The sequence below is a fragment of the Notamacropus eugenii genome, chromosome 4 (assembly GCF_028372415.1).
Source record: "Notamacropus eugenii isolate mMacEug1 chromosome 4, mMacEug1.pri_v2, whole genome shotgun sequence".
NCBI lineage: Eukaryota > Metazoa > Chordata > Mammalia > Diprotodontia > Macropodidae > Notamacropus > Notamacropus eugenii.
Genome location: NC_092875.1, coordinates 59,084,108 through 59,104,036, shown reverse-complemented (window position 1 = coordinate 59,104,036; position 19,929 = coordinate 59,084,108). Strand labels below are relative to the sequence as shown.

At 41.3% G+C, this 19,929-nt stretch overlaps 1 protein-coding gene and 1 long non-coding RNA gene across 3 annotated transcripts in view; one reads left to right on the top strand and one right to left on the bottom strand.

Annotated features, from left to right (window-relative positions):
* TPM4 (tropomyosin 4) overlaps window positions 1-7,436 on the bottom strand; it is a 42,063-nt gene extending 34,627 nt beyond the window's left edge. For both annotated transcript variants that reach the window (XM_072601233.1, XM_072601232.1), the window contains exon 1: window positions 6,950-7,436. In XM_072601233.1, coding sequence (XP_072457334.1) covers window positions 6,950-7,063 — 114 coding nt within the window. In that variant the 5' untranslated portion in view covers window positions 7,064-7,436. The remainder of the gene's footprint in view (window positions 1-6,949) is intronic.
* Window positions 7,437-7,533: 97 nt separating this feature from the next.
* Window positions 7,534-19,929, top strand: part of LOC140499602 (uncharacterized) — a 19,856-nt gene continuing 7,460 nt past the window's right edge. Inside the window, exons 1-2 of the long non-coding RNA XR_011965491.1 lie at window positions 7,534-17,558; window positions 18,179-19,913. This is a non-coding gene — a long non-coding RNA (uncharacterized lncRNA). The remainder of the gene's footprint in view (window positions 17,559-18,178; window positions 19,914-19,929) is intronic.

The window sequence follows — 19,929 nt, the reverse complement described above, 5'->3', positions numbered from 1 at the left end:
GACAGTTTTCCTTCTACCTTTCCAATTGTATTACATATTACTCTGCTTCATTCATTCTTTTCAGGCCTTCTTGGTGCTGTTGTGCCCTTTATGTAACATACTCCCTCCTCAGATCTGCCTCTCAAAATCCCTAGTTTCTTTCAAAGTTCAGCTCATACACCACCTTCTCCTGATCCCCCCAATAGCTAGAGACTTTTTGACCCCCATGGGTCATCTTTCTCTTCCTATCCCTAAAGTGTGTTTTCCAAGACCTTGCCTCTGGCCCACTTCTCTCCTCTCCCCTCTTCTCTCCTCTTTTAATTTATTCCAATGGCTTCAATGATCATGTTTATTCAAATGATCCCCAAATACATATATCTCTAGTCCTATAATAATAATAGCTAACATTGATATAGTACCTTGAGATATTTTTTACAATTTTTTGTAAATATTATCTCATTTGATCCTTACAACAACCCTGGGAGGTAACTGCTATTATTATCCTTATTTTACAAGGGAGGAAACTAAGTGATTTTACCCAGGGTGTGTGTGTGTGTGTTTTTTTTTTGCACAGGTTTGCAAGTGTCTGAGGTGGGATTTGAACTCTGGTCTATCCTAGCTCTAGCTCTAGCACTCTATCCACTGTACTACCTAGTTGTCTCTGTCATTCCCCAAACTCCAGGTCTACTTGTCTAGCTGTTTGCTGGAAATGGGGACTGCCTCAGTCAAACTGAGACCTGGGAAAGATCTTAGCTTAAAAAGACCAAGGTCTCCCACTATATCCTGGGCCATCTCCAGTCGTCCTGATCTATATCTCTCCATTGGACCCAGAAGGGCTATGGAGAAGAAAGTGAGGTTGGTGGCTTTGCACAGCCCTGCTGTTCTCTACAGAGCAGGATGATCCATCCCCTTCTCTCCACTCATACAGGCATCACTTCCGTTCAAGTCCTCATCACCCTTTTCCTGGGTCGCTCTCCCCATATACAGCTTCATTCTTCCTACAGCTGCTGAATGGATTTTCATAAAGCACAGATCTGACCATACTCTGCTGCTCAAAAAGATTCCATGACTCCCCCTTGTTCACTCTTGTCTCTTGAATGAAATACCAAGTGGTCTGTCATGTAAAGGTCTTCACCATTTTGTTCTGACCTGCTTTCCCAGGCTCATTTCCCATTACTTTCCTTCACAGATGCTCAAGCCAAACGGACTTGCTGTGACCCTTATTCAACATTCTCCCACCTCTGTGCCTTTGAATGGACAGTCCCCTGCCTGGAATGCTCTCCCTCCTCATTTCCACTCATTAGAATTCCTACCTGCTTTCAAAGCTCAGCTGAAGGGAAACTTCTTAATCAAGGTCTTTTATAATCTCCCCTCCCCCCAAATTCTCAGCTGGAGCCAGCTAGATGACAAAGTAGGTAGAGTGCTAGGCTTAGAGTCAGGAAAATGAATTCAAATTTAGTCTCAGAAACCTTGTATAGACCTGGACAAGTCATCCTCTTCCTGCCTCAGTTTTCCTCATCTGTAAAATGAAGATAATAATAGCACATGACTCTCAGGGTTTCTTTCATATGAGATTATCTCTATAAAGTGCTTAGCCCACTTCCTGCCATACAGTAGGCACTTAATAAGTACTTGTTCCCCTCTCCCTGACAATTGGTCAATCAACTAATAAGTCAATAAGCTTTTATAAACTGCCTACTATCTGCTTGGCAACATTCTAGGCACTGAGAGATACAAAAATAAAAATGAAATAGTTCTGGATCTCAAAGACCTTCATTTCTCTAGCACTCCCTCTCCTATTGAGCTTTTATTTACTGATACATACACACATGTATACATATGCATAGAGTATGTATACAGGGATAAACACATACATGTATATAGATTTATGTACACATGCATAAACACACATGCACACACAGAGTGTCCGCAGAAGCATACTAAATAGTAACTGTTTCTCTTTTACCCAGGAATCCTGAGGGTCTTTCCCTCTTAGTTTTTTTTTTTTTAATTAAAAAGGGCCATCCCTTGAGTAACTACTTAAAGAGGCCTATTCATCGAATGCATGTATCTCACTCAAAGTGAGAATGTGGTAAGAACTTAGCCTAAAATGGCCAGGATCACACATTGCATCCTGGGCCATCTCCAGTCGTACTCCCCTCCCCTTCCCCTTCTCTCTTTTTCTCTTTCCTTTCCAGTCCTATCTTTTCGCACCTGCAAAAATCAGATAGTTCAAGCACAGATTTGAGCAGACTGTGCAAAAATAAAAACAAAAAACTCTTCAGTGACTGCTCATTGTCTATGGGGTAACATATAGACTCCTCTGCTTGACACCGAGGGCCCTTCTCCATCTGGCCCCAGCCTACCTTTCCAGGCTTATCTTTCTCTTCTTGCCTTCCTGAACTCTCTGTTCCTGACAAACTGGACAGTGAGCTGTTGGCCTGATCTCATGCAGCCTTCTCACACCCCAGTGCATTCCTTCAGGCTGTCACCCTGGCCTGGAATGCAAAACACTAAGCCTTTCCCTTCAAGACCCAGTTCAGTTGCCATTGACCAAAGCCTCCCTGCACAGCCTCCTCCAAGGCCCCAGCCAAAAGGGCTCTCTGCCTGCTCACATTTCTTAAAGCACATTGTTTGCACCTCTCCCGGGCTCTTGTCACATTGGACTTTGGGTTGTACTTATTTTGGACAGTTAGTATCCTTCCTGTTAGGTAGCGGATGGTGTGAGAGCTGGACCTGGTGAGTCAGAAAGAATCCCAGGGCAAATCATTTAACCCCTCCCAGATGGTTTCCTCTTCTGTAAAAGGGGGAGAATTGTTGAGAGAATCAATGAGCTGGTTTAATAACAATACCACGTCATATTGTATTATTATGTCACGTGTCATGTCATCTAATAGCATGCCTTATCATGTCATATCATGCCACATAACACAATTTAATATGACATAATTAAACCTAAAATGATACAATATGGCATGACAAGATATAACAGCATTATAATATATGACGATATAATATAATAGCTAGAATTTTTTATAGGCATTATTATGATCTTAATAAGGAAACTGAGGCAGACAGCAATTAAGTGACTCGTCCAGGATCACATAACTAACTCCTAAGTGTCTGTCTGGGAATTCAGATTAAGGCTGTTCTTATTCCAAGTCTAATTCTCTACCTATTGTGCCACCTAGAGGTCTAGAAGTGATATAGGTAAAGTGCTATTTATTCGTTGAGAGACCTTAACATAAGGTGGGTGAAGTACCTTGTGAATTTTCAAGTGAGCAGAGACTGGATCTGGGATCTGTTTGGTATTCCTGGGTGAGAAAACCCTCATTGCTAACACATGTTGACACTTTCTGTGCAGCTCAGGAGATGGAGAGGTCTCCATCCTGGGTCACACAGCTAATATGTATCAGAGGTAGCATTTGAGCCCATGTTCCTGGCTTCAAGGCCAGCTCTCTAACCACTGCCCCAGGTGGCCTCTCTTAAGTCTTACAGCTCTAAATAGAAGTATTTTTATCATTACTGTCAACTACCTGATGCCAAGGGGCTCTGTCCTCTTTTGTATTTTTCCTACTGAGAGCATATTGACCTCAATGATTCTTTTTTTTTTTTTTTTTGTCAGTGAGTATTCTTTCCACCAGTGAGGATTGTAGCCTCTCTGGGACTTAGAGGCTGGTGTTGGTCAGTTGCTGCAGCTAAAAATGTAGTCAATGTCTCTCCAGACTCACTTGTGCTACTCAACCCCACTCAATTCAGTTCAATTCAATTAGACCAGAAGCCTGCCCAGCATGATAGGACCTGCCAGAGTTTGTACTTTGCTGGCATAGAGTCTTGGTGAACCTCGAGTGACTTCCAAGGCATGATGAGGACCCAGCTCTTTCACACAGTAGATGCTTAATGGATAGTCTTTGGATTGAATTGTATTGAAAGCCCTTTCTAACTCTGACATTTTGTGTTCTAATGGTCCTCCTGGCTCTGACATTCTGTGCTCTCCTACCTTTGTGGGTGCTCACACTCTCATATACATACCCTCCACACTCATCTACACAGATTCCCAATGTATATATGTATGCATTTATATACACACACATAAACACACTCATACTCCAAATACCCAAAGTCACAGATAAAAACGAACACACACAAGTACTCTGTCACTCACATAGTCAGAAAGAATTAAGTGCTTACCATAGATCAGAACCTGTATTAAGCCCTGAAGATACAAAGAAAGGGGAAAAGATTCTTTGTTCTCAAGGAGCTCACAAAGTAGTGAGGGATATAACATATACATAACTAGGCACATACAAGATTCATTATTCTTTACATAGAAGGTAATCTCTGACGGAATGCACCAGCTATGCATATATATGTGTGGTTGTGGTATTACTGACAAAGGCCTCCTGCAAAAGATGGGATTTGAGCTGACTTTTTTTTGGAGGCAATCGAGGCTAAGTGACTTGCAAAAGGTCACATAGCTAGTAAGTGTCAAATGTCTGAGATCAGATTTGAACTCAGGTCCTTCTGACTCCATGGCCAGTGCTCTATGCACTACACCACCTAGCTGCCCCTCAAGCTGACTCTTAATGGACACCAGAGAAGCTATATGCAGAAGTGAACTGGGAAAGCATATCTAGGGATTGGGGCACCAAGGCACCAAGGCAGGAGGAACAAGTAGGTCAGTATGACTGGACTATAGAATGTAAGGATGGGAGAAATAGAAAAGAAAATGAGAAAGGTAGGAAGGGGCTGGTCTGTGAAGGAATTTTATATTTGATCCTGAAGGGAACCACTAGAGTTTACTGAGTAGTGGGTATGACCTGGTCAGACATGTACTCTGGGAAAATCATTTTGGCAGCTGAATGGAGTATGGAGTTTGGAGAGAATGGAGGCACCAAGTCTAATTAGAATTAGTCCAGGTGAAAGGTGATTAGGGCACACACACACATACACACACATACACACACATACACATACACCTTTATACAAAGTCACAGGTAGACAATCCAATTTCAAACATATATTCATACATATTCATAGATACACACTTGTGTTCAACTTTCTTTCTTACGAAAGTCTAGAGTACACACACACACACACACACACACACACACACACACACACAAACATACTCCCAATACATAAAGTGACAGGCACACACACATCACACATATACCCATATTTTATACATAGTATAAACATACACAGGAGCACTATGCACAAAGTTACTAGTACATGCAAAGTCACAGCCTCACAAACACCCATGCACAGAGGTAAGTATCCACACATACTCCTATGCAGTTATATGTACAGTGAATTCCTCGTTCCTATATAGGTATATATATATATATATATATATCATATGCATACACACGCATATGCAAAACATATTCCTAATATACAAGATTACAGATGCACACATACAATTACACACATGCATACCACTATACACAAAACCACAGCTATATACACACATATACATATATAGTCACACATACAGCCATGTACAGGAACAAGTATACACTCACCCCACCCCCACCCCATGTACAAAGTCACAGGTACACATACTCACAACTATGTCTACACAGTCTATATTAAAAGTCCTAGTCCTATTACATAGACATATGAGAAGGCAGGATGAGGTCACACACACATACAAAACCTTATACACAAAAATCACATCTAGCAACACACACACACACACACACACACACATATATATACTCATATATACCTATATGTACACTCCTAGATCAAATTTCCTGTATATATTCAACCAGTTCCCACCCCTGTGCTACATAAGCATTGACACATGAACACATTTCTAATACACAAGGTCACAGGTATACACACATATATAATAACATACACAAAGTCACAATTTCACAGTCTCACATGTACACACATATGTACTCTCATACACACACTCCTATACACCCAATCACACATTCATACTCAGGTGTGAGCACACACACACAAACTTGGCTACACTTATTCATAATATACACACAACAATTCCCAAGTATACACCCATATACCATCTTACAAAAGTATACAAGTTTACAGTCACATACACACACATCCTATGTTGAGTAGAGAAGTGAGAAAACAGAATGAAATGAGTGTCTCACATACATACACTTCCCTAATACCTCTCTGCCTCAACTGTTCCATGAATGAAGCCATTGGTATATACAACAAAACATATATTCTGTACACAAAACCACAAACATGCCTGCACACCAACTAAAAAAAAACTGGTAAACATGCACACATCTATATGAAAATGAACAGGTAGATGCAAAGATACATCCCATCCCAGATACAAAGTCATTGTAATTCACTCCAAAGTCAGTTTACCACTCACACTTTGACCAGTTTTTGCAAATACTCTTAAGTGCCATCTAGCAGACACATTGTAACAAGCAGATCAACTTTCCTTTGCTACAACAAAAGGCTTAACTTGAAATAATTCTCCTAGACAGCCCCGAAAGGCCCAAGGACAGAGCCTTTATCTGGGGGAGAGGAGGAAGGGAAAGAGGAGTGGCTGTGGATTCCCCAAGAGAAGGGGATAGAAGAAAACAACAGAATAGAGTGTAAGATATTTAGGGAATATCCAGCGGTTCTTAACCCCAGGAGCCGCTACCTGATTTTTTGTTTTTAATTTTGATAACTATTTTGATATGATTGGATTTCATTGTATTTTTTTGTGCTTGATATTATGCACTTACGAACATGATTCTGCGAAGGGGTCCGTAGGCTCCGCCAGACTGACTGCCCAAGGGGTCCAGGACACAAACAAAGAGAAGAAGCCCTGCACCCCTTTGTTTGACTGACAAGGATGGTGAGGCCCAGGGACAAGTGACTTACCCCAAATTATACAGCAAGCCCACAACAGGGACAGGATGTGACCTCAGCTTTCCTGGGTCTGCATACTGTGTTCTTAGGGCTACCTGGCCACATGGCTCACCTGCTTACACTTGTCCTCCGCTGCCTTCTTATCGGCTTCAGCTTGCTCAGCCCGGTCAATAGCATTCTCCTTGTCCAGCTTCAGCATCTGCATCTTCTTCTTAATGGCTTCCATGGTGGTAGGATGGGTTGGTTGCCTTTGAATGCAAAGTAGCGATGGAGAGGAGAAGCCCAACTGACTAGCTGCTAGTGTGTTCCCTGAGACCAAGTGCAAGCTGGCAGCAGCAGGAGCGGGGGTTTTTAACCTTCCAGGCCCCTTCCTGGGAAGCCTGGAGGCTGCCCAAGTCCCCAGGGCCCAGCAGTTACTTTCCTCCTAGCCTTTCTAAGGAACAAATTGGCCCCAGTTCCCGGGTTGAAGCTTCAGTCGTCTGCCCTCTCCTTATTTGGGTAGTTAGGTTTTCTTAAACAAAAAAAAAAAGCCAAACATCTTGTTTCCATTTTTAACCATCTGACAGACTCAGGAGTGTTGACACATGAACACAGAGATGGGAACAAAGCTCATTAGTTACCCATCTATCCCAAGGAACCAGAGAAGGGAGGCTGGCCTGATACCAGGCAGGAGATAGGCCCAAGACTCTCCTACTGTCTAAATGGTAGAAGGGAGAATCTTTTTCTTAACTAGAGGTTCATAACCTGAGATCTACAAAGGGTCCACCTACAAAGGTGGATGGGAAAAAAATGTATAGCTTTATTTTCACTAACCTGTAAATGAAATTCAGCATTTTTTTCCGTTATGAATGCAGTCAACAAACATGATTTTCAGAAAAAATCCTTACGATTTACCAGACTGAAAGAGGGGTCCATGATACCAAAAGGTTAAGAACTCGTGTTCTAGGTGCTCTGGGGGGTACTAGAAGCCTAGAATCTGAAGGGATTTCAGAGACCACCTAGTCCAGCCAGGTCTTTCTCTGCCCAATAAATAAACCCCTTCTACAATAACCTCAACAAATTGTCTAGTCTCTGTTTGAATACCTGTGGTGATGGGGAGTTCATTATCTCTCTAGGCAATCCATTTCACTTTGGGACATCTCAAACTGTTAGGAAGTTCTTCATATTAATCTCAAATCTACTTGCTGGTGATTCCCACTCAGAATGGGTGTAATGTGTTGTTAAGCGTTTGAAATGGGTTTTAGGCCCCTGGTTGGGGTGTCTACATTCCCCTCCATATCTTCCTCCTTACAAGATTCTACCCCTTCTGGAAAGCCTCTCAGATTGATGAAAGGGTTTGGGTTTGGTGTTAGCATGGTGACCCTGGTGGTGATTCCATAGCCAATGAACCACAAAAAAGCAACCACAAAAAGCTTGATTAAATTAAGATGTTTCTAGATGATGTAAGAAAGTTAAATAAGAAGGAAGAAAGAAGTAAGCCGAATTACCCAGGATTGAGTAGAAAACTTAAAATAGTGGTTTCTAGTGATTCAGAATGAGAGTGGAGTTAGATGGCGTCTCCAACAGCGTCTCATGCATCATCTCCTGTGGGAAGCCTTCACTGATACCCCTAACTGCTAATGCTCTCTCTCCCAAACTGCTGAATTGAGCTATTTGGCATATGTTGATATTTATTCACTTTATGCTATATGTATTTTTATATATACTTCTCCATTAGAATACAAGCTCCTTGTGGGGAGGGATTCTTTTACTTTTTGTACTCCTGACAGTACTTGTCACATAGTAGGTGCTTAATAAATACTTACTGATTGATTGATTACTCTAACTCTTATTAGACTCTTCTCCTCTGAGTTGTGGGATATACACTAGGAGCTAAGGGTAAGCGACAGACCCAAATCTCTCCCAGGTTCTGGATATGGCAGAGGGGTGTGTGTGTGTGTGTGTGTGTGTGTGTGTGTGTGTGTGTGTGTGTGTGTGTGTGTGTGTGTGTGTGTGTAGGACTGTGCTCTTTGTAGTTGATTTGCAGAATCCCAGAACTCTGATCCATGGACCTGGGTTTGACGGTTTTGTTGCTTAATCATTTTGAGTCATATCTGACTCTTCATGACCCCTTTTGGGGTTTTCTTGGCAAAGATACTAGAGTGGTTTGCCATTTCCTTCTCGAGATCATTTTATAGATGTGGAAACTGAGGGAGGGAAACAGGATCGCTATCATGCCAGCCCATTGTAACTGCTTAATAAAAATGCTTATTGATTAATAAATGCTCAATTCCTGACAATGGATCTGTATTTACTTTGATGGAATTTAAGGAATTCATGGCAAGAAGAATGGTAGCTTTGGAGTCAGGGGACAGGGTTGTGAATCTTTTCTCTGCTATTAAGTCTCTTTATGACTTTGAGTAAGTCTCTGGATCTTATTTTGTTTATGAAATTAGGGGTTTAACCAGATGATCCCTGAAGACCCTTACAGTCCTAAATCATTGATCCCTTCATCACCTGATTAGCCTCAAGCAAACACTTGATCTGACTGATACTTGAAGCAGAACTGCTCCCTATAACATTCTCGACAGGTGGTTTTCTGTGTATTTGTTCTTTGTTGCCGGAGAAGATCATGCCATAAAGACCTCCAATAATGTTTATTTAATTCATTGCCTCTCAGGTTAGCCCATTATTTGTTGTTGTTGTTGTTTAATTGCTTCAGTTGTGTCTGATTCTTTGGACCCCATTTAGGATTTTCTTGGCTGAGATAGTGGAGTGGTTTGCCATTTTCTTCTCCAGCTCATTTTACAGAAACTGAGGCAAATGGGATTAAGTGACTTGTTCAGGGTTACATAGCTAGTTAGTGCCTGAGGCCAGATTTGAACTCAGGAAGATGAGTCTTCCTGACTCCAGGCCAGGCACTCTATTCACTGCACCACTTAGCCATCCCTACGTTGTTGTTTATTCATTTCAGTCTTCAACTTTTCATGACCCTGTGGATCATAGAATGCCATTGCTGTCCATGGGGTTTTCTGGGCAAAGACATTGAAGTGGTTTGCTATTTCCTATTACAGTGGATTAAGGCAAATAGAGGTTAAATGACTTACCTAGGGCCACATAGCTAGTAAGTTTGAGGTTAGACTTGAACTCAGTCTTCCTGACTCTAGGCTCAGCACTCTGTCCACTGAACTATCTAGCTGCCTTTAGGCTAAATGCTACTATGTGATAGTATGAGCCTATGTAAGCTCCAGACTCCTGGAATACTGGGTGGAAATGCCTTCCTCTCTCTGGGTCTCAGTGTCTCTTTCCTCTTTCTAATTTTCCTCATTCATAGGAACTGGAGGGGATGATGGAGAACAGGAAGATGTGACTGGATATCTTTGGTGTTCTAATTCTTTTTCTGTAACAATTTAAGTGATTTGAATTTTAGTTATTAGTTCTGCCTTGAACCTATGATGAAGTGGCTATTATTCCATCTAGGTTACCATGACTTATTAGAGTTGGGACCCATTCTTTTTATATCTTCTACTTTTCTTGCTCTTCTCTTGTGCCACTGATTTCTTTTTAACTTCCACAGTTTGATACTATGGGTAAGAATGATGGATTTTGAGTCAGAAGATCTGGGTTCAAATCCTGGCTCAGCTCCTTACTAACCATGTGACCTCAAACATGTCACTACTTTTCAGGGTCTTGGTAGCTTCATATGAAAAATGAGGGAGTTGAATTAGAAGGTCTCTTAGATTCTTTCCTGCTCCAAATCCAAATTGGGAATCCAGTCTTGGATTCTTCAGTGCACTCCAAGCTTTCTGTCGGCCTTGAATCAATGCCGCTATCCACATACTGTGCCTTCCCCTCCCTTCTCTGCTTGTTTACTTTCTTGAGTTGTCTGAAAACTTCTGCATCTTTCCTAATGCCCCTGGTCCCAGTTCTTCTGATTGGCACCTATGCCAATCTCCCCCTGCTTCCCCCAGACACCCACCCCACTCTGTTCTTTTGGCTTAAAATCCCTCCTATTCCATCCTTTCCTGGATGATACAATGTCTAGGCAACGCCATGCTAGTTTTGCACACTAGTTCAGATTTCTCTTGGTGGGAGGTCCTTTGGACAGGCCCAGACTTCCAGCCTCACTGAAAATATCTTCTTGGAAAACTGCTTTTCTCTTTTTCTACCATAGCATTTAAACAAACAAACAAATGAGGAGGTCTGTAATACCCACCTTCCTGCAGCAGCCGTGAACAATCCCATAGTTAGACTAGGACACAAGGAAGATGTAAGGTCAGCTAAGACCTTTTATTCTCTGCTCTGCCACTGATTTATTGGGTGGCCTTGGGCAAGGCCAACTTACCTGCTCTGGGGTCCAGTTATCCATGTGATGTTGGGGAAACACTTATTAATGCCTACCCTCCTCACAAGGAGGATGTGAGATTTTGTTTGGTTATAGTATTTGACTAACTCTTAGGTGGTTTTCCCTTCTGTCTCAAAAGATTTATCACTTGGCTTAATGTCTTTCTTTTTGTCTCAACCCTTGCCATCATAACTTGGGACTTTAATTTACAAGCTGATGTCCTTTTAACACCCTAGTCTCCAAGGTAATCAACTTCTTCAACCCCCATGACCTGCACTTTCATTCCATGTCTCTCACTAGAGATGGTGGAAGACGAACATGAGAGAACACCACCATCATTTAAAGAAAGTGTCCAGGGCATTCACCTCATTATTTCCCACCTGACTGCTCTCCTGAAATTCATGATCTCCTATAACTGATCATCTTGCAGAATGATATCAATTTTGAAATGCACATCTCCCCAGTAGCTCCTGCCCCTCTCTGCCTCTGATTGGAGAGGGTGTAGGGTGGACATCAGAGAGCTCCTCTCTGATCCTCTACCATTTGAGGAGGGGCACTAGGGGATTTACCTCATTATTTCCCTCTCTGGTTGCAAGACTTCATTATGACTGCACCTTGGCTTCCCTTCCCATCCCCTTTTAACTTTTTAATATTGTCTTTGCCCATTAGATTGTGAGACCTGAGCTCCTTGAAGGCAGAGACTGTCTTATACCTCTTCTTTCTGTATTCCTAGCTCTTAGCACAGTATCTGACCCATGGTAGGTGCTTAATAATGTTTATTTACTGACTCTGACTTCATCTGAGCCACAAGCAAGGATGGTCACGACTATTTCCTTTAAGTGTTCTTTTTCCCTGATTTAGAATTCTGAAATTCTTTTCCCTGACCACAATCTCCTTGCTTCCATTTCTCCCCATGCCTTGATCCTCCTAAAACTATGCTTCATTCTTATTTCAGCCATCAACATTTCTTTTCTGATTCTAGTATTACCAATGTTCTGGACTCTCCTTCCTTCCTTTATAATCTTGACCCCATAGTTAGCCTGTTCAACTGTACACTGTCCTCTACTGGAGAATCCTCTGTCCTCTTCATCTCTCATTGTCATGCCATGCCATGCCATACCATGCTATGTTGAATCCTGATCCTGAATTTCCTAATAGCGTGCATTAACATGTTGCTGAATGTTGTGGGAAGAGCAGCTATGTTGACTGGGTCCATTATGTACTACTATTTTCTCATCTCAGCTGGGCTCCCTTTTCTGTCTAGCAATTCTTTTTTTTGTCTAAATGTCCCCTTTCTATCTAATCTTTAGTTTTTCTGTATCTATTGGCCCCTCCCCTCTTGCACACAAACATGGCAGCATCTTTTCTATTCTTGAAAAAAATCCTATACCTGACCTTATCATCCCTTCAGGTAATATTGTCATTTACCTTTTTTTCAGCCAGACTATTAGAGAAACCAAACTCATTCACCTCCTTCCTTTATCATTGTACCCACTTCCTCTATTATTACTCATGTTTCAGTCTTCTACCTTCTGGCTTCTCTGACAACTCAATTGAACTGCTCTCTTTAAGGTTACCAACAATTTCTTAATTGCTGATTGCTTCAGTCCTTATTTTTCTTGACTGTGACAGCATTTTATGCTGTTCACTGTCTTCTCTTCTTGGATTTTTCCTTCTCATTGATTTTTGTGAAATTCTCTCTCGTAATCGTTCTCTAGTTGTTTCTTCTCAGTCTCCTTTGCAATCATTGTCCTCCTAACTGTGACTATCCTCCAAGGCTCTGTTCTGAGCCCTCTTCTCTCTAAACTCTTTCTCTTGGTGACCTTATCAGATTCTCTGAGTTCAATCATCATCTCTAGGCCAATGCTTCCTAGATCTTCATAGGTGACCCTCATCTGTTTTCTGAATGTGCCTCAGCTGTGTTACTGCCTGTTGGACAACTCCAGCTATATGTTTTGTAGATATTCAAGGCTCAACTTGTTCAAATGTGAACTCTGTATCTTTCCTCTAAAATCCATTCCTCCTTCAGGCTTCTCTATTTTTACTCAGAGCATGATCAGTGGGAGAAAGCACAGCATAAACTTTAAGGTATGGGTCCTGAATTTGAATCCTGCCTCTACTATGTATTAATTGGGTGTGCCTGGGTGTCATTTCACTTCCCTAGACTTCAGCTGCCTCACCTGCAAAATGAGGGTATTGGGGTCAATGACTTGAAGGTGCCTTCTCACTCAAATTCTATTGTTATGTGTTCCTTGCAGTCACTTGGAGTATTGGAATTCCCAACCTTGGAGTCATCCTCAACTCTTCTTTCTTCCTAATCTTAACCCTTCCATGTCTAATCATTTATCAAATATTCTCCTTCTGTCTCTACAACACCTCTTGCACTCATTCCCAGTCATCCCCTCACACAGCCACCACTCTAGTTCAGTTTCTCTTACCTGTGGCCTAGACCCTTGGATTGCTTCTTAATTGAATCCCCAGATTCTGGGTTCTGCTCTCTCCAACCCATCTTCCACATGGGTATAAACATAATCTTCCTAAAATGTAGGTCTGGCCATATCCCTCCTAGAAAAATCTTCAGGATCAATTGATTGACTCATGGATAAGATACAAATGCCTCTACTTGGCATTTAAAGCTCTTCATAGTCTTGTTCCAATCTATTATCCCAGGCTTTCTTTGTATGTCTTCCCTTCATGTAGTGTATTTTGCAGCCAGTCGGTACTGTGGTATCGATAATTCCCTGAATTCAGCATTTTATGTTTCTTCTCTATGTCTCTGCCCAGGCTGTCTCCCATACCTGAAATTTACTCCTGACCTCCACCTCTTAGAATCTCCTGTTTTCTTCCCAGTTCATGTATCATAGCTTCCTTTGGGAAACTTTTCCTGATCCTCCTGTTTTTCAGGGTTCTCATCTTCCACAAATTGTGTATCCACTTATTTGTTTATAAATTGTGTATCCCCAATAGAGTTTACTTCTTCAGCTCAGACATGGTTTTATCTTGTACTTTACAGAGCTTAGTGATAATTTTATTGTTATTACTATTATGATGACATCCCTCAGTATCCAGCACAGTGCCTCACACAAAGTATACGACTGGTAAATTTCTGTTGAATTGACTCTGAAAATGGCAACAGTTTTGCTTGGGAAGATTTTTTAGGAGAATGAAAAGTCATTTATTAAGCATTTACTAAGCATTATGCTAAAAAAAATGCTGGGCATATAAATAGCAAAGCAAGACAATCCCTGCTTTCAGGAAGCTTCAATTCTAGTAGAAGACAACACATAGACGTTTCAGCTACAAGTCATATGGAAAGATCCCATGGTCTTTAGCATGCAGCAGTAAAGCAGATGGCAATCTGTTTTAGTTATTCATCTTCAGTTAATTCTGCAGATAAAACTAGATTCATCTTGGATGTTGGATCATTTGAAAGTGCTAAGTGCTTACATATTGAGAACTTTCTTTTCTGGGGTTTCAGTAGCTATGGCTGCTGAGGAGACAGGGATGGCAGAAGCTGTTGCCATGTTGTGTGTTCACAAGGTAGATTTCCTTCATGATGACTACATGGGGTTTGCCTGGAAGAAAGGCCAATGATCTGGGGGAAGGGAGAGAAGGGGTTACTCCTTGGGCTCATCTGCCCATTGGTGGTAGCTGGTCAGAGGTTGGTGCTGGTGATGATGGGGACAATTGATCCTAACTCCTTTGGGGTTACTTCCCTTGATGATTCCCAGTAAGTGTGTGAAGTAGGATTTGAACTCAAGTCTTCCTAAACCCAAATCTGGTGAGCTCTCCATTACTATTGGAGCTCTCCATTACATACAATATCCATCATATTGCACATGGCTTATTTTTTCTTTGAAAGACTGTTTCTTTGATCTTTTTTCCCCCTCCAATATAGTTTACAAATATAAGACTAAAAAGATCCTACTGTGATCAATCCTTCTAGTGCTGTCTTTTTCCCTCATCTCAGTGCATTTAGGGAACAGGGAATTAGGTACACCCAGTGGTGTTGATTAGCATTGAGGTAATGGAAAGCTAGTAGAATTCTCCTTTCAGGAGAGTGGAACAGAGATGGTGTAAATAAATGCCAAAATTTCCTGGCTATATGAGCTAGCCAGCATGCTATAGCTAGGATGCCTTTATCTCTATACCCTGAAACTTCCCTCTCCCCAACTCTGCAAAATCTACCTTAAGGGCACTGAGCTCTACCAGGTTCACATAAGCTTGATGAAGCCAAATCCATAGCAACCCTTCTCAATCTAGTCAATGCTTCCAGAACACACCTTGGACCTTCCTGCCTCCTTGTCATTACTTATATCTTTCTATTCACATTCCCCAAATCCTGTTTCTCAGCCTGTCTGAACCCTCCCATCTTTTTGGCAGACTGTGCTCTGTGTGTGTGTGTGTGTGTGTGTGTGTGTGTGTGTGTGTGTGTGTATTTGACCTCACCCTTTCTAATGGCTCCTTCCCCTTTATCAGTCTATTTTAAAGTATACTAAAAGAGCTTTGCTGTAACTTTCCTACTACCTTGAGCTTCTCCTTCTTCTACCCCTTTATTTTTCCTTCCTTTCACTACCAAACTGTTTGAAAAAGGGGTGTGTGTACGTGTGTGTGTGTGTCTGTGTTTGCGTTTTACAACCAGTGTTTCCATTTCTACATTACAAGCTTGGGCTTTCTTTTTTCTGTCTCTGTGGCCATCAAACTCATGAGACTTCTCTCTTGAAGTCTCCAATGACTTTCTGACCACCAAATCCAGTGGCTTTCCCTCAGTCCTCTACATCCTTGACCTGTCTTAAACATTTGTCACAGTACTTTCCGGACCAGAGCTCCAAAAGCCATGTCCCCAGTTCCCTGATTTGCTCTAGAATGCCTGTCCTAAGAGCTAAGCAGAGTAGATCTGTAAGGAGTAAGAGTAAATTCACCCAGCCCATTATATCTAGCTGATCCCAGAGTAGATCAGGCTTTATATTCCTGTCAGCCATGTATCTGGAATATTTTGCTAGTTTTTTTTTTTTTTTACACCATTTTGCTCATTCTTTCCTTTTCTTCTGGTCATGGTAACCAAAACTGTCATTGCTTCTGGAAAAGGTTTATTAATCAATAGCTTATATATCAATTCACCTCTGAAATTCTCTCCCCTAGTCATCATTACTGTATATGCACTGTCTCCCCATTATATCAGCTCCTGAAGGACATGGACTGTCTCTTTTGTATTTATAATTACAGCACTTAGAGTAGTGCCTGGTGCATTTTACAGACAAGTAGTTGTTCATTCATTCATTCATTCTAGCATTCCCTTCTTTTGCATATTTTCTGTTCCTTTGGCTTCAGGGACACTAACAGAAACACTCTCTGGGCGTCCTCACCTCTTTAATCACTCCTCAGTCTCCTTCTTTGGCTCGTTTGAATCCATAATGTGAGTGTTACTCCAGAGTCTTGGCTTGCTTCTTTTTCTTACACGATCTCTTTTATACTATCTAACTAGCTTGTGTTTGTTTTGCATTTAATCTGGATGCACAAAGGCACTGAGACTTTTGAGACATCCTGCGGTTACTCTGTATTTATTTGTATACGTGCATGCTGCTTCTACTAAGAGAATGTAAACTTCTTGAGAATAAGGATTACTTTATTCTTTGTGTTTGTATCCTCAGTGCCTATGTAGATACGGTCTTAGCCTGAAAGGGTCAGGGTCTCACATTGCATCTTGGGCCATCTTCAGTTGTCTTGATGCATATTGGGCCACTGGACCCAGATAGCTCTGGAGGAGAAGGTGAGGCAGGTGACCTTGCACAGCCCTCCCTCACTCAAATCAAAGTCAACTGCAGGTCATGTCATCATCTTGATGTCATGGTCCTCTTAGAGAACGAAGGGCAAACACAACAACAAATCCCCAGTGCCTAGCTCAGTGTCTGTCAGTTAGGTGGTGCAATGAACCTAAGAGTGTTGGACCTAAAAGTCAGGAAGAGCTAAGTTCCAATACTGCCTCAGTCATTTCCCAACTGTGAGACTCTGGGCAAGTCACTTATCCACTCTCTCAGTGCTATCTGAGACATTATCGTTATGAGCTATCTTATCTATAAAATAGGGATGATAATTTAGCACTTTTCCCCCAAGATCATTGTGAGAATAAAATAAGATAATGTGTGTAAAGTGCTTTGCAAACCGTGAAGTGTTATATGCTGGCTAATATTATTTCTCCCTTGGCAATCTCATTCACTATCATAGCTTCAGCTTCTATCAGATTTACACCTTTAATCCTGAGCTTTTCCCTGAGCTCCAGATTTCCATCTCCAGCTGTCTACAAGGCATAAAAGAGATTAAGGCACATTTTGGAGACCAAGTGGACAGTTATCTAGTGTATCTGAATGACAAATGTCTCTGGATGGCTGCTTGTCAGGTATGTTATAGTGGGAATATCTTTCAGCCAAGTTTTGAACTAAATGGCCCCTAGGGGGGATGTCCCTTCCAACTCTTGAAATTTTGTTTGGTTTTTCCATAGAGATGAGATTTGGAGGGGGGAGAGAAGGAAGTCACCGGAAGAGTGGGCACTGGACCTTGGGGCCACCTATGAAAATATAATCCTTCTTGGGGATTTTTTTTTTTTGAGGGAGGAGAATGAGATGGTGTGAGATAGCAGAATATGCAAGGGATAGAGTACTACCTTTGCAGTCAGAGCACTTGATTTCAGATGCTAAATCTTATACTACCTGTGGGACCATGGGAAAATAATTTCACCTTTTTGGTCTTCAATTTCATCATTTGCAAAGTGGCAATGAGGTAGTAGTGGAGGAGGGGTTGAAATAGATCCTTTCCACTTCCAAATCATATGAATTCATAATAATTCTCCATGATGCCCTGGTGAGAGGGGGTATGCGTGGGAATATCTCCCTGTGTTCTATTTACCTCACAAGATTGTTGTGAGGAAAATATTTTGTAAACCTTAGGATCACAGGATTAAAGAAATAGAGCTGAAAGGAATGACAGTGGTTATCTCATCCAGACCTTTCATTTTTGCAGATAAAGAGTCAGATACTGAGGGAAGTCAAGTGCCTTGCCTTAAACCATTATGTGGTGACACCATGGAGAGTGTTGAGCTTTGAGTAAGGAAGATCTGGGTTTGAATTTCATCTCTGACATTGACTAGATCTGTGACTCTGGGGAAGTCACTTATCATCTCTGAGCTTCAGTCTTCTAATCTGTAAAATGGGAATAATAATAGCATCAACTTCACAGGGTTGTTGTTAGAATTAAATAGATCATGTAAATAAAATGCTTCATAAATGTTAAAGTGCTGTATCAATAATTATTATTTTAATTATTAATTATTATTATCTACAATGATAATACCTCAATTTGTAACCTACTAACTGTGTGACCTCAGGCAAGTCCTTTCTCTCTGGCCCTTAATTTCTCCTTTTCTAAAATGAGGAAATTTGATTAGGTGAACTGAAAGTCCCTTCTGCCTCTGAATCCTACTATTCTATATAAATGTGAATTGTTATTCTGATGTCCATCCTTCCAGCATAGTGATGCTAATGGGGCAAGGTTTTCCACTATGACTCTCTCCCATAGTAGTTAGTGGGTGAACTGCTTCTCAATGCCCAACTTCCTGGGTAGAGAGTCAGTCTCATGTAGGGATGGTTAAAGAGGTGGCCTCAGTCATTTAGATAGGTAGATGAGGAGTTTTTTAGCTAAAATGAATGGATGAACCTGTGCCCAGGTACTGACTCATCTCATTAGTACGAGAAATGCAAACATGTTACTCCCAACAATGAATCACAAGCCTTGAAGGTAAGTGGAGCCCAGACCTAGAACGCCCAAATGCAAATTGGAACAGTTCAAAAGCAAACATATTCATTATCTTGGAAGGAAAATAAAGTTGACAGGATCCTGTACTCTAGAGATCCCTGCTTCATGCCAAAGTTTGAGCTGCTGGTGCTTTGGGGAAACTTGGTGTAATGAAAAAAGTGTAGGGTATCAAAGTTTGCCTCCAATCTGCTACTGACTGGTTGTTTGATCCCAGGCAAGGCACCTCTTCTATCTGAGACTGTTCCATCATTTATAAAATGGGGTTAGGGTGGCAGATAGGACTAGATATCTCTCCCACTTCTGACATTCAATATTCTAAGGAAGGCTTGGAATTAAATTCTGTCTCAGACGTTTATGGTGTGACTATTGGCAATTCACTCAATTTCTAAGTGCCCGTTTTTTCCTTATTTTACACTGAGATGTAGGGGTGGAGTTGGTGAATTCTAAGATCTCTTCCAGCTCTACATGTGTGATACTATGGTCCCTACCAACTTTATCCACATTGATTTTCTGTTCTAAGATTCCTTTCAACTCTGACATTCTATGTTCTAAGAGTTCTCCTAGCTCTAAGAATTTTTTTCTCTGAGGTCACTTCTATCTATACCATTCTGTCTCAGAGTTGTCTGTGAGAGTGATGATGGATTTTAATTATTTAGACATCTACTGGAACTCTCTGTAAAAAGCACAACAGAACAGGTCATCACTTCCTGTCTTAGCTCAATGAGAATTTCACTGGTTAAAAGGTGGAAGAATCAAAAAGGAGAATTCTGTTTTTTTTGATTCACTGGTTGCTGGGGTACAAAAATGATGGGATTCTTAAGAGAAACTGAGCACTCCTTCTTGGAGTCTGTGATAGAAGAGAAGAAAGCCTCTCCAATGAATTTTCTGACCTGCACCCTAGATTTTGAGAGAGCCAATTTCAAAGTGTTCAGTGGAAGAATAGGTAGGATCCTACGGGC